This window comes from Triplophysa dalaica, chromosome 10 (genome assembly GCF_015846415.1).
Source record: "Triplophysa dalaica isolate WHDGS20190420 chromosome 10, ASM1584641v1, whole genome shotgun sequence".
Classification (NCBI taxonomy): Eukaryota; Metazoa; Chordata; class Actinopteri; order Cypriniformes; family Nemacheilidae; genus Triplophysa; species Triplophysa dalaica.
Window position 1 is genome coordinate 14,986,430 of NC_079551.1, and position 14,602 is coordinate 15,001,031.

General features: G+C 39.4%; 1 protein-coding gene across 1 annotated transcript; it reads right to left on the reverse strand.

Annotated features, from left to right (window-relative positions):
• Nucleotides 1-3,190: 3,190 nt before the first annotated feature.
• Nucleotides 3,191-13,852, reverse strand: LOC130430135 (G2/M phase-specific E3 ubiquitin-protein ligase-like). The gene is made up of 13 exons (XM_056759118.1): nt 13,792-13,852; nt 13,358-13,408; nt 12,370-12,414; nt 12,121-12,198; nt 11,984-12,031; nt 11,779-11,904; nt 10,062-10,235; nt 9,873-9,976; nt 6,896-7,206; nt 6,552-6,736; nt 5,486-5,658; nt 4,319-4,533; nt 3,191-3,891 (listed from the first exon to the last, which is right to left on the reverse strand). The coding sequence occupies exons 1-13, from the start codon at nt 13,804-13,806 to the stop codon at nt 3,650-3,652; spliced, it is 1,767 nt and encodes a 588-aa protein (XP_056615096.1). The 5' UTR covers nt 13,807-13,852; the 3' UTR covers nt 3,191-3,649.
• Nucleotides 13,853-14,602: the final 750 nt, after the last annotated feature.

Genomic DNA, 14,602 nt, shown 5'->3' on the forward strand with positions numbered 1-14,602 from the left:
AGTTCATTAGTTTTCACTTGTGTTTCGTCATTGTTAATTAGCTCCACACCTGTTTCTGTTTCCCCTGAGTGTCTCCCATTGTATTTAAGCCCTGTGTCTCCCTCTGTTCTTTCTCAAGTATTGTTTATGCTGCGTGTAGTTATATTACGTTTTTCTCTGTTCCTGTTTGGCTTTTGTTTTATATCAAAATACCTGTTTTTGAAAACCCTTTGTTTGGACTCTTCTACCGGCTAAACGCGACAGAATAATCGGCCAAAACAAAAGGCATGGATTACTTGCGGCTCAACGTCTCTCCAGAGGACAATTTGAGATACCATCTCAGTCAGGATGATCGTCCTCTGGAGAGATACGTGGAGGACTTACTGGAGCTCAGGAAGCAGGTGAGTTGGGACGATTGCTCACTGAACGTGTACTTTGTGATCGGGTTGGATGATGACTCCCATCGGTGTCTTGCTCCCGAATTTAGGGATAAACCCGTTTGGGAGTTTATCAACCTCATCCAATGGATGATGGAATCTCGCCCAAATGTGGGCGGGACCATCCTGGATGAGGTTGATCATCCGATTCCATCATAGGATGCATTGAGCAGCCCGGGTCACCTCACTCCGGAATCCTCTACTGGAGACAGAGTCGCAGGTAATCCTGCAACCTTCAAGCCGGTGCCGTCCGGCTATTGGTGGCTCTCAGAGCCGGTGCCGTCCGGCTATTGGTGGCTCTCAGAGCCGGTGCCGTCCGGCTATTGGTGGCTCTCAGAGCCGGTCCCATCCGGCACTCCGGAGCCTCTCCGACCGGTCCCGTCCGGCACTCCCGAGCCTCTCTGGCCGGTCCCGAGCACGCCAGAGCCCGCTGCCCGGCACGCCAGAGCCCGCTGCCCGGCACGCCAGAGCCCGCTGCCCGGCACGCCAGAGCCCGCTGCCCAGCCGGTCCAAGCGAACCTCCATATGAGCTCCCGGACTAAGCCCAAATATTTTTTTGGGGGGAGCCATATGGGAGGGATAGCCCTCCAGGCTAGACCGGTCGTCTGCCTTCCGGTACGGCCGACGCCCTCCAGGTCTCCCGAACGGCCGACAACTTCCAGGCCTCCCGAACGGCCGGCGCCCTCCATAACCCCTGAGCTGGATGTATCGTCCTGGAGGCCTCCCGTCTCTCCTTGTCTTGTCTTCCCAGCACTGGCCTCCAGGACGCCCACCTTCCCCCTTTGGTACTGTTTTGGCGCGAGGACGCGCCTTGTGGAGGGGGGGTAATGTCACAGTTGTGTTATGTTTTGTTGGGTTTTTTCCTCCCATTGTTCGTTTCATTATTAGTTCATTAGTTTTCACTTGTTTCTTTATTAATTAATTAGTTTTCACTTGTGTTTCGTCATTGTTAATTAGCTCCACACCTAATTCTGTTTTCCCTGAGTGTCTCCCATTGTATTTAAGCCCTGTGTCTCCCTCTGTTCTTGGTCTAGTATTGTTTATGCTGCGTGTATTTATGCTACGTTTGTCTCTGTTCCTGGTTCCCTGTTTGGCTTTTTGTTTTATATTAAAATACCTGTTTGGAAAACCCTTTGTTTGGAATTTTCTACCGGCTATATGTGACCGCTGCATGGTGGAGGATTCTTGGACGCCCCATTGACTTCAGTCCACCCAAAACAATTGATGTTGTGAAGGCCTGTGTGGCCCTTCTCAACTTTCTCAACCACACTGATAAATGACCAATGTCTATTTCAAACTTTCAGCAGTGCTGTTATAAAATATTAATAAAATATCTATAAAAAAAAATACATGAATAATTATGAATAACTAAAAAAATATACAAACTTTCAAGAAACTGAAAATTGGCAAAAGAACAGTCCATTATACTGGTTAGGAGTCCATCTGGGTTCTTTGCTGATATAAAAGACTTATCTTGTTTAGAAGACCACGCTTTTGCAATTCACCTGGTGTCTTAGCTCGCAGATTCTACTGTTGATGGATTTTCTGACATGGGGGTCGGCAACTGGTTTACAACCGCATATGTGGAACAGTATGGCGTCCCTTTCGGTCCAAAACAATAACTACCCAGCACACACACGTCTCACTCAACGTGACGTCTGCGTCTTCCGAGCGTGACGTCTGCGTCTGTTGCTTGACTCGCCCAACTGCCGAACGTGACGTTTGCGTCTCACTGAACGCGACGTCTGCGTCTGCCTGAACATACAACCAGTTTTATGTGTTTATACTGACAATACCTTTAAACAGTTATTAACTGAAAGTAAACGAATTCTTTCTTTTTGGAATAGTAAATTAAAGTTTGAGTATGTTGTAATCATTTGACTGATCTCACATTGACATTGCTTATTCTTGCTCACAACATATCACATTCCCAAGGGGTAATATCTCATGGCCACGACAAAACTTAGTGAAACGAGCATGTCCCCTCCCGTTCGCCCTACACGTGAGATTGGTCAACGTGGAAAATGTATTCACTCAAATTATCCTGTCCTTTTGGATTTGTTTTTTATGGAATTCCTTCTTGCCAACATGTCCAACAGGAAGAAATAGCATTAATGGAATTAAATACACAGCATGTACTTTTCACCACTAGGTGTCTCTTAGTCACCAAAATAAGAATCTTGATTGATGACACATTTAAAAAAAACTAAAAACAAGAAAAAAACCACCTTATCCTCTTATAGCAAGTCCGCTCATCTGAGACCTACAACACAAACAATTGAGCAATTGAGCGTTTAAATGGAGTTCTGAGAGCGGACACCACAGAAATCATGCAACATAACCCTTGCCTGTATTGTCCTGCACAACATCGCTACTAAGCGCAATGTCCCTCTCTGTGCTGACAATGATGCACCTGAGCCCCTTGGAGACCCTAACCAACCTCCTGCATTGTGCCAGAACGAGCGACAGGACGTGCAACAAGGGACGAAATAGTTCAACACTATTACTGATTAGGATTTAAGCATCTTGTTATAATTGTTATAAAATACAAAAATGTATAATACAATGCAAGGAAGTAAGTCTCTTTAAGCGTCTGACAAATGCATAAATGTAAATCATTAGCTCCGAAACATTTAAAGATTGGGAGAAAAATAATAATAATTGGCCCAATAAATAATATCATCAAATTTGTTTCACAATAATCTATAAAAAGTTGATTTATTGTTCATAATGTTTTTTAATGTTGTCAACACGTTTGGGCCACAAACAAATAATACTTTTGCAAGACATATGACTTTTCAAAATCTGTTTTGTATATACAATATATACAATGGAAACAACAGTTTTAATCAAATTTGTAAAATTTATTTTTAAAAAGTCGTATTGTTATGCTTCAACTCTTCAACAACAGATCTATAAAGAAACAAGACATTTTCTTTGCTTTGTAATCAGCCTTGTATGTGATTTCTTAACACCTTACTACATTGACTAATGCAAGAAGTAAGGCAGAAATACATGCAACAGGTTTCAATAAATTTTAGTGCATTTTACATTATTCTACAATTTACACTTTGCATTTTAATTTTCAGGGTTGTTATTGTACATTTTATTTTGCAGTTTGTAACGTGAAACAGACCGAAATTGTTAACATTATATATAACAGTACTAGTATGCCATTAACATGAACATGCCCAGGCTGACTATGCCCTTAACATAAACATGGCAAAGTCGGACTATGCCATACCAAAAGTTGGAGATTGAATAATTCCTTCAAACATGTATTTTGTGAAGTTTTCATAAGTCTCATGTATCGGCAGCTTCAGTTTCACAAGACACGTGTTAGCTTCAGGGTAATTCCGCCCAATCTCATGAATGAAACTGATGGTTGGCTGAGGGGTAAAACCAAGTGCTGGAATTCGGTCAGCTCCGGACGCAAAGATCAAAATTTGTTGAAGCTCGATCTCAAACACGCCATCTGTAAAACAGATATCAAAAAATGTGGATGTAGTGTTCAGTTAAAAAACAGGGCTGTCAAAACGATTAATCACAGATGAAATATGATTCATAATTTCTGTGCAAAGAAAGAGAAAAAAATAACTGATCCCAAACTTTTGAACAGTACTGTATACTTAAAAAAACATGTTTCTATGTTGAATCAATGTAATTTCATATTTTCTATTAATCAGAAATCCTGATAAAGTATCAAGTACAAATCTTACAGTTTCCCATATTGTGAACTGTGCCTTATGCGAGCGTACGAACACACATTCTACAGAAACTGTCATGTACACCGAATGACTTGACTGCCCTGAAAACACAACATGCGTGACGTACAGTATTTGGTTAGACCAGGTCTCATCTCCTAACAGTCATCACAATTGCTACAGTTAATTCATATTTACCTTCAACATCCACAAGAAAATCTCTCCAATACCCTTCAACTTTCTTTTCCAGTCGCCATCTGTTGCTTCCAGGACAAGACAGCTCTGCTTTGAACAAGGACATCAGGTCTTCAGCCCTCAATTTCCTGTGTGATGTGCAGAAGACTTGCTTAAAAGCATTGGGGTGCATTTTAACCTGGCTCAGGAGACCAAGGGTATTGAACCCATCAGAAAATCTGTGAAGCATTGGGAAAAAAGTAGCAATGAGAGCATTTAAGCAAGAAAATTAAAATGCAGAGGAAACGATATATGGGATTTTTTCAATCGAATAAAACATGCTTCAATGACAGAGGGGTTTGAAAGTGAGGACATGTTGTTAGAGGGTCTTCTAGTATTAAAAATGTGTGTGTGATGTAAGGGAAAGCATGCTCAATGTTGTGTTATTTAGATCAATGAAATAAAACTTATCATAACTTACCAGGTTAATCAAAACTTTCATCTTGGACATGACAAAGATCTCAAGACAAAGGAAGACATTTTTAAGAATGTTTGTGACCAAGCAGTTATTTCCTACAATGGAACTAAATGGTGCACCAAAGTGTATCCTAACAAACATTCTTCTGAATATCTTACTTTGTATACAAAGATTGAATAAAGATTTATACATGTTTGAAACAACTTGAGTGCATTAAAAATATTTGATTATGATCCTTTTTGGGTAAACTATCCCTTTAAGTAGAAATCATACAAGCCCAACACGCTGTACACAGTCAAGCCCAGCCCCCAACCTCAACAAAAGGTAAGTGCACTTTCAGTATAACACCGGGGGCCGATTGCATAAACTACTTAGACTAGTCTTACAAGTTAGTCATCAAATTTATTTCTACAAGATTAATCATAGGTTCTTCAAATCAGTTACATAATAGGGTAGATTGGTCTAATTGAAATCTGAAAAGTAAGACTGATTGGTCTTAAGTAATTGCTAGTCAGTGCTGGGTTGCTAGCTGCTTGGTTTGTGCAACTGGCCCAGGTGATATTTTCAGCAAAACAAATATTTTTCTGGCTCACCAATTTTTTGTTCTACAGAAAAAACTGTTACGGAGAAAATTAGAGAAGTTACAAATGCAGTATATGTTTTTTAATGACTATTAAAACTAATGATTAGACTAAAATGTACAAAATACTCACTGTTCTAGGGTTTCTTTTGTCCTTCCCTCAACATAGAAAGTTGTCGCAGCCTGGACCAACTGTTCCCTCTCTTCCATTGTGCCAATATACCTCAGAGACCCCAACAAGGACAGACTCTCTGCACACTCTTCAATGGCAGCTCTAGCTGCAGTAATATCACCTGCTTCGAAGATCTTAGAATTGTGTAGAGTTTTTTAATACAGGAAGTTCGTGCAACACTTTCAACATGTATTTAAAGAATTAGCATCAGATGTAGAGGTCTTCTCGGGTCCAAAGATGTATACACAAAATTACCCCAAGTAATTCTTACCCAAACCCGACATGCATGAAGGATTTTTTTACAAGAAAGACCTGACCGGAGACAGACCAGACAGAATTAGACCGGAGTTCGAACAGACTCGGTGGTACTTTTTTCGAACCCTACTGCACCTGAATGTAAACGGCATCGAAGTGTGTGTTCAGCCTGTCGCTCCACATAAACAAGTCAGACTATTGGGGGCACAGAGTGAAAACATGGTGTCTTGACGACGAATTCAGCCTTCTGAATTTGGTTTTCAGAAGAAAAGAATGATAGCGTTAGCCTTATAAATCGTGGACCTAGTAGTGCTGATTGCACTGCTTTTTACAGCATCTCAGGCTAATGGAGCAAAAGAGTTTACCTTAATGAAGACGTAGCGTACTGCAGTTTCCTCAAATCTTACTGCTGTTCAAATATTTTTTTCTGTCGCAGTTTACAAATGTTTCTTAAGGTTCTATGTGCATGTCCTCAAATATAGGACACTAACGTGAACAAAGGCCGTTTATAAAGTGCTGAAGCATTCATCACTGTAACATCGATGGCTGTGTGCTTCTATGTACGAGATAGTTAGGCTCAATTTCGAAAAAAACATCTATTTTACATTAGTTTACATTACACAAGGCCAGTAGAATCAGGTCCGACCCATGCCCGAGATACTTGGCAAAGTTTTAGACCTGAATGGCCTCATTGCCTTGGGTGGGATCTTGGGTTTCTGGACCTAAGTAGACACGTGAAGACCTCTAAACTGACGTTAAGGAACTGGCATACTTTTCTTAGCTTAGTCTGCAAATCCAGGTCTGTTATTTCATCAAGAGTTGGTGGTGATGATGATGATGTAATTGAAAACAGGTTTTTGAAGAGGCGCTCAGAAAAAAAGGCAGGCATCACTCCACCGTGCAAAAGTGCCACAGATATCATGACGCCATATGTCTTGTAAATGCCTCTGTGTAATGCTATTAAAGTTAAATGTTAAAAAACAAGACAGCTTATTAACTGGATAACAGTTTGGAAAATCTCTGCAATTACATTTTATAACTACTCAAAAATATGAACATAGACAGAAACAGTTTCAATAAAGAGCATGTAACATTAGTGCCTTTAGAGATACTAACCATGGCTGTCCAGGGACAAATTCTTGTTATTCTCTGGTCCAGTAAAAAGGGTGCTTTCCTTTATAGCCATCATTAGCAGGCGGAAAAACTCCCGTGAAGGGCCACCCTCATCAACAGCACCCTCTGCTTGCATTGAATCATCCATGAAGACGACACTAATTTTAGCCTCCGGATTAAAACTTCTCCTGGCAAATGCTCGTTTAGCACCATCCATTACATTGTCTCTACAAACGTTAATCATGTTGCCACTGGGTATATCCTCACTGCACACTTTCGACATTAGGTTGGTCAACAAGGTTTCCAAATCCGGTCTAAAAACAACACAACAATAAACTAGTTAGTAAAGTTTGACATGAAACACTTTGAAGTTGGCTTGATAGCATCTAGTCATAAAGTTTAAAGAGGTTGAATTAAAGTTTGAAATAACTTTTTGTGCAGTAGTTTTCTCCGGAGCCGTTAAAAAATGAGAGTTGTGACACTGCAAAGGACCTCCATAGTAAGAATGGAATGCGAAAGTAACTCTGTATCACAGTACTGAGTACCAAACACTGCAGTGAAGCCAATTAATTTTAATGTCTCCCAAAGGTATTTGCTGTACAGTTGGCGAAATAACAGCATGCAACCAGGTCATATATATTATTCAGTTAATTATGAATAAGCCACTCCGAGTTATATGGGTAGGAGATCCCAACAGGGGTTTCCGCACAGCTATCCAAACAATTAAATGAAATTTAGGCCAGTAGTACTATAAACCAATCAACACATTTATTTAGTTGGTTCTCAGTGATGTTCAATATCAGTCTGGACTTGGCCAAACCACATACCGTAACAACCAATACAAAAAGTTACAGACACTCTCAAAGAAAACAAAGAAAAAATACAACTCACAAAGAAAAAAACAATTCCCTAAATTAAGTGAAAAAAACAACATCTAAAAATCTCACTTCATTATCCCCACTCTGTTTGCAATACACTGTACTATGTGATCACAATCCAGCCAAAACAGAAACAATCTGCAAACTTCCAAAAGCTTTCAAATGCAATTGGAAACTCGAAGAGATCGCCAACACGTTTCATTCATTCCGTGCAGCGAATCACAGTATTCCCTCACTTGTATACGGCATTGGATGTCTGTCGTTCAGCCCTTATGACTCACGGTCAGTTTGAGTGACCATACTGTGTTGTACCAGTCTTTAAATATCCATCAACACCGGAAGAAACGATCTCCAAATGCACACACAAAACAAGCAGCACGTTCCTCCAGCGTCCAGCAACCAAAAACGCCAAACAATGCAAACACAGCACTCCCGGAACATGACCCACTTGAAGGCAAATCACCCTTCCTGCTCTAAAGATGTTGCCAATCACACCAGGCACACAACACGCCCCCCACTAACCCGGCTACAAGCATTTTTGTAAATTTTATAAAAACGAGCTTGCGGACATCTTATATTCATAGATCTTACATTAACATTACTTGTGCTTATAGTGCTATAAATGTAGACAACGTAGTAATCAGTGCACACATTGTGCTAATATATTCTAAGCACATACTCGGATACATTTGTATCTGAGTATGTGCAATCCCTGCGATCGAACCCATGACCTTGATGTTGCTGGTGTCATGCTCTAATCACTGAGCTACAGGTTATTTGATTTATGCAACATTTACCTCAATACAGTTGCTATTGCCTGTCCCACTAAAATCCATTCAAATAGGTTGACAGCACTGATTTGTTTGCAACTATTGAGCACCCATGAACCATGTGACCCCACGGGAGCGAGATCAAGTGTTGCAACTCTAATATTCAACGGCTTTGGTTTTCACTACCCAGAAAGCGGGGTGACACTGGTACAGTGTTGATCATTTTATTTCAGACGGACATCACAATATTTGATGTAGTTTTCATCAATACACATAACATTGATTCAATAACATTATTGTAGATTTCTTTTTATGTATTGTAACAACATTAATTGCGGGTGCAAATGGATCTTGAACCAACACCACTTAGTAATGTTAAATCAATACAATTAGCATTCACACATCAACATTGACTCAAAATAGTTTCAATGCTTATAGCAACAATAATTAGTTTGTTGACCTTGAAATTAGGGATGTCATGAGCCAATCGCTAATATCGGGGGCAGATCAAGGCATTTTCACAGCAGTAAAGATATACGAGCAGTAAACAGAGAAAATGATCCTGCCCCTGTTGTCACCGAGTTCTGTCACTGGCCCAGGGGCGTCGATATTCTCAACAGCTATGTTAGATGTACTTGTATTTGGTCACAAATTTGTTGAGTTGGCAAACCATTTTCTTATATCCATTATTAATTTTATGTTGAATGATATGTTAAACACACTTTGCACTCGTCTCGCCATCTCATTGATCATTAAGCCGTTCTTCTGATATACGCAGTAATGTAGGGCCAGCGGCAGCATGTGTAATTGGCTCGCTATGTTAGCACTGCATTATGGGTTAGTAAAATTTTTATTTTAAATGAACTTATACTGTTTTTTACATAAAAACAATTCAGGGCACAACCAAATTAAGTTATAAAACAGTTTTTTTTATTATTAAGTTAAAGTAATATTGCGAGAAGTAAGGGGGCATAGTGACTTAAGTGGCCAGGCCATGCCCAAAATGGCCGCCTCGTGGCCCCAACACTGACCAAAGATTTGCACCAAAAATGTGACCGTTAGTAAAAGTTATATAATGTTGCTTCAAATGCTTTCTGATTATACTGACAGACAGGAAAAAGACTGGGATGCTAAGAGGAGTTAAGAGTCAGAAAATCTGGTATTCAAAGAAGAATACGTTTAAATAGCTTTTCAGTAACAAGCTGTTTTTCTCAAGCCAACTTGATAATAATAATACTATTAATTGTAATATATTGCATATATATGTAGTCCTGCTGGCCCTGAGTCACTAAAATCAAATTATGTTTTAATAAACAGAAAACTACCACTTACTCATTGGTGTCAGTGCCATGATTGAAATCAGGCAAGTCAGGAGCTGTTTCAGACAAACCAGATGTGATGGATTGAGGAGTGTTCTCTCCTGGAGCCAGAGTATCCTGAAAGTAAAATAACATAACTATAGTCATAACAACTATTTTTTTAAGTTAAGTCTTATACTTTATAGTAATATAGAAATCTCACTTCCATGTTTGTGTCCATCTGATCTTCACCCCATGTTACAAAGAGCGTGCAGGATTCAGTTATGTAATCAATTATTCTGCCTCTTGTTGTGCTTCTTATTGCTGAAGCCTGAGTTCTCTGAATAAAGAAAACCTCTGTGGCCATCTCATCTGATCCGGCGAAGTCAAAAAGGTGCTGCAAAAATAAAAAACAAGAAATTAAGTGTGCAATTGTTGCCTGTACAAATCTTTTCCAAAAAATTTGAAAACGGTCGTTTTCTTCTCAAGACTCAACACTCATGGAGGTTGCTAGTTTAAGGACAGGAATGAGCACAATTGACAATGGAAGTTATAATACAAGTTAATTAGTTAATTTATACACGGTTTACTTTAGATGAATGCAGAGGTTCTTCAGATTGAGTAGAATCTGACCAAAATTGTTAGCTAGCTTTCATGGCTGCCACACGCTTTGTTTCTCACCAACCCAGGGTCAAAATACTATTGGGTAAACTGTCTGTGGGAGGCATAACAGACCAAAATACAACAGTCGCTGGAACACAGAACACGAATATCAAAGCAGTGGTCCCCAGAATTGGAGCTAAATTCTAAACCAAAACAAACATACCAGAACCAGCTAATTAAGATCCTACTAGTAGGGATGAGCGAGTACAGCATTATCTGTATCTGTTGACCATATTAATTATCTGTATCTGTACTAGGACTGGGCGGGGCCTAACCCGGAAGTGGGCGGGATTTAACCTGGAAGTGGGTCGGTTGTCTTGAGATGGGCGGGACTTTAACTCAGATGACCGGCAGAGAGAGGGAGAGAGTGTGTGTGTGTAGCTAACTAATTTGTAATAGTTTTATACCACTACTTCCTTAATTTTTTTTAATAAATACAGCAAGAAAGTTTCAGACACTCAGTGCGTGAAGCAAAAAAAAAAACTGGTTAGAGCCTGCTGACGGTAAAAAAAAAAAAAAAAACTTGCATTCTACCAAGCACCATGTCTGAACAAACCCCACGTTTCCCAAAACTCTACTGGTTAATGAGTAAGTACTACAGGCCGAAGTAAAAAACAAACCTGAAGCTGAAGAAACCCTAAACGTTGACGGTAAAGACCCTTGAACCTGAGTGACTGAGGGAGAGACAGAGAGCTGTTCTCTTCTCAGTGTTCTGTGTGTGAGTGAGCAGAGCGGGACACAGTCAGCAACACAATGAGGATTTTTATTCAATCCGAGCACAGATATCGACTCGTATGATACTCGTACTCGACAAAAGTGCTTTATCCGTACCGGATACTGGTTTCAGCCGAGTATCCGGCTCAACTCTACCTACTAGGCATAGTAGAAACTCGCAGACAGGAATGTTACGACGGGTGGTAGCTAAACTGTGCAGGACACTGGCCCTCCAGGAACAAGTTTGAGGACCCCTGGTTTACAGAGAAATAAGTAGTATATTGCCTAAACATCTGAAAACATAATATGACATTTTATAGTGTACAATAGGGGTTTACAAAAACGTTCATGGAGCCCCCCCAACAATGAAGATTTAGCATGTCTCCCCTGTCTGACATTTCAAGTCTTGGAATATGTACTAATGAGCTGAAGACATAAATCAGGTGTGTTTGATTAAATAGCAGTATTGGAAACTTTTAGAATGGGTGAAAAAATTCATGCACCTACATTAGCAATTATGTACCATCAGAATGTCCCTAGATTTGAACTTAATTTCATTTTACCTGAATTGGGTGCATGAGGTGAAACCTTCTCCTTAAAACATGGCCATCTGGAAATTTAATATGTAAAGGGACACCATCCTGCGGCTCAACCAGTCTGCTTAAATTAAAACGACGTCTTTCCAAAGCCTGCCAAGAGCACATCAAATTATAAATAAATCTGTCTATGATTTGGTTGCTGAAAAAATAAAAATAAGTGACAATTTGCCTCTCTCCGTCTGTTACGGATGTCTGCTTCTCTTTGCAGTGCACGTTCCTGTGGAAGACAGACAAAGGAAATTCCCAGATTTTTATGCTTGCTCACATATACAGATTTTTTTATAAACATAACTGAGTGTTATTTACTCGTTCTTGGTCAGCTAGAAGACTTTCGTTGTATTCCTCGTCTTGTCTAGCCCTGAGTGTACGCCACTCTTGTAAATCCTATAAGCAACAGAAAGAATGCAAGACAGTTACTTTCTATTAACATATCATTTTTAGGTCAAGGTTACTAAATGTCAACATCAGTAAAGGTCTGTACCATAAAAATAATAAAACCATGTAAAAATTCTATGATTGCATGAAAACGACACTCTTAAAATCAAAACGGTTTACTCGTTCTTGGTCAGCTTGTTGACTTTCACTGTATTCCTCATAGTCCTAAAAGCAATAAAAGGAAATATAAGAACATTCCTTAGTATTATCAACTCATTTATAGTGAGTCACAAAAAAATACATGAGTACATGTAAATGTAAAAGGGGTCCAACAAGAGTTCCTGTTTTCTTCTTGATTCATCGTGTTAAATAACTGTTTGCGCATGTATAAGACCTCTTCAAAACTCAATTTTTTGCACAAAATGCTTTATTCTAAATAAAATAAAAATCTGATCAAGATCTGCCAAAAACGCCTCGATCAATCACGCCCCCACATTTCTATGTCAGTTTGTAGTATTGTTTCTATGACGCCACCCAAATGTACACGCAAATAACGCGGCATAGCTTCAGTTATTGCAGCGTGGTGCTGCAGCCAGCATGTCACAGAAATGCATAAGACAAAATAAAAAACATAACCCTGTATAACGTCCTTCTGGTTGATCCGTTGGTTTCATCGCCCTAACTAGGTTTGAAGGCATAACCGATGCAAGGCGAACTGACAATCGTTCCAACATGAGAGTTGTGCGCTCTGTGCTTTCACGCGCTGTATGGCCTTTGCTTTGCTTGCATATGTGGTTTTGATCCACTTGTTTCATTATTTAACCGGTCACTGTTGTTATTAGTGTACAGTTTTTACAACTGTTCAGAGATGAACTGAAAATCGGCCTCGTCCTGGAAGATTGGGGTTAGGGTAGGGGGTGTAAAATTTCTGTCACACGCTTGAGGTGTTCAGCAAATCACAAAGCACTAGGTAGCTGTCCAATCATAGCACACCATGCGTTTCAGAGCGGCAAGTTTTGGAAAAACCGGACCTAGAGGAGCTACAGTAATGTATGTAAAAATAATGAGTTTATTTAACCGTAAACTGTGTAAAAACACTGTACACCAAATAAACACAATAATGTTAGTTTTAGCCATACAATATCACCCCTTCAAAACAAAAACTTACATCAGCATTATCCTCTACCACCACTACCTCAGTGTCCCGCTGATCTGTGACCTGTATGACAATCAAAAAGATATAACTGCAATGTCAACAACTGATTCTCTTAACCACTTAATATTGCAAATCAATTAAAAATTATAATTAACATATTTTAAACAGTGTTGCTGTATTTGTACATTTTTGCAGAATAAATGATATCCGTGGACATGAGTATTTTTTTTCATCAATTTGCAGTAAAAAAAACCTGACTGTCCAATGGGTACCGGTGATGTATCAGGAATTGTAATCGATGCAATCACATTTTTTCTCATTTCAGAAGGTGTTTTACTCAGATATATTACAATATCAGGATACAGAAAAGACAAATCGCAAATTCCGTTTCATGGTGACTTTAAGGAAGTGCTTGAAATTATTAAACTCCTAAAAATAAAACTTACATCATCATCCTCCATTTCCACGGTCTCTGTGTCACGAGACTGATCTCTGACCGGCAAGACATCCTTAACCATATCACAGTAAACAACAGATTTAGAATATGAAGTGGTAAAGACAATCAATGACTTTTGGAATGCATGGAAAATGAAACTCCTACAATCAAAACATCATCCTCTATTTCGACCGTTTCTGTGTCACGAGACTGATCTTCGACCTGCAAAACATCCTTAAACATATTACTGCAATGTCAATAGCTGATGACTTTGCACCTTCATTACGCAAACAATGAAAACTTAGAATGTATGAAATTGAAACTCTTAAAACCAAAACTAAAACTTACATCAACGTCATTGTGTTGGCCCACTGACTCGGTGTCATGAGACTGATCAGTGACCTGTAAGACATCCTTTACAAACACATATTTAACTAAATTTGAGAAAGTAGTTGGAGGATTGGTGGTTGCGACATCGATATCGAGCGACCATAGTGTCTGTTTATAGCATCATGTTAGCATTTTACTTCTGGCAATTCTATGTAGGCTTCAAGAATAGCAAGTGTTGTGGTAATCTGTAAAGATTATCTTGATAGACAAAACGTGTAATCATAAAGAACATTTGTTTATTACAGATCTTATTTTTTTTTATCTTCCAAAAGTCTATGAAAAAATGCATAGACTTCCGGCAAGGGAACCAGTTTACTTCCGGGTGACCCTACAAAAATAAGTCATCTCTGTGCCAATCCATAGTCAAATGAAAGAGAAGACAAAACAAACCAGTTCCATGATAACACTGCACTCCGACTCTAAGTCACTGT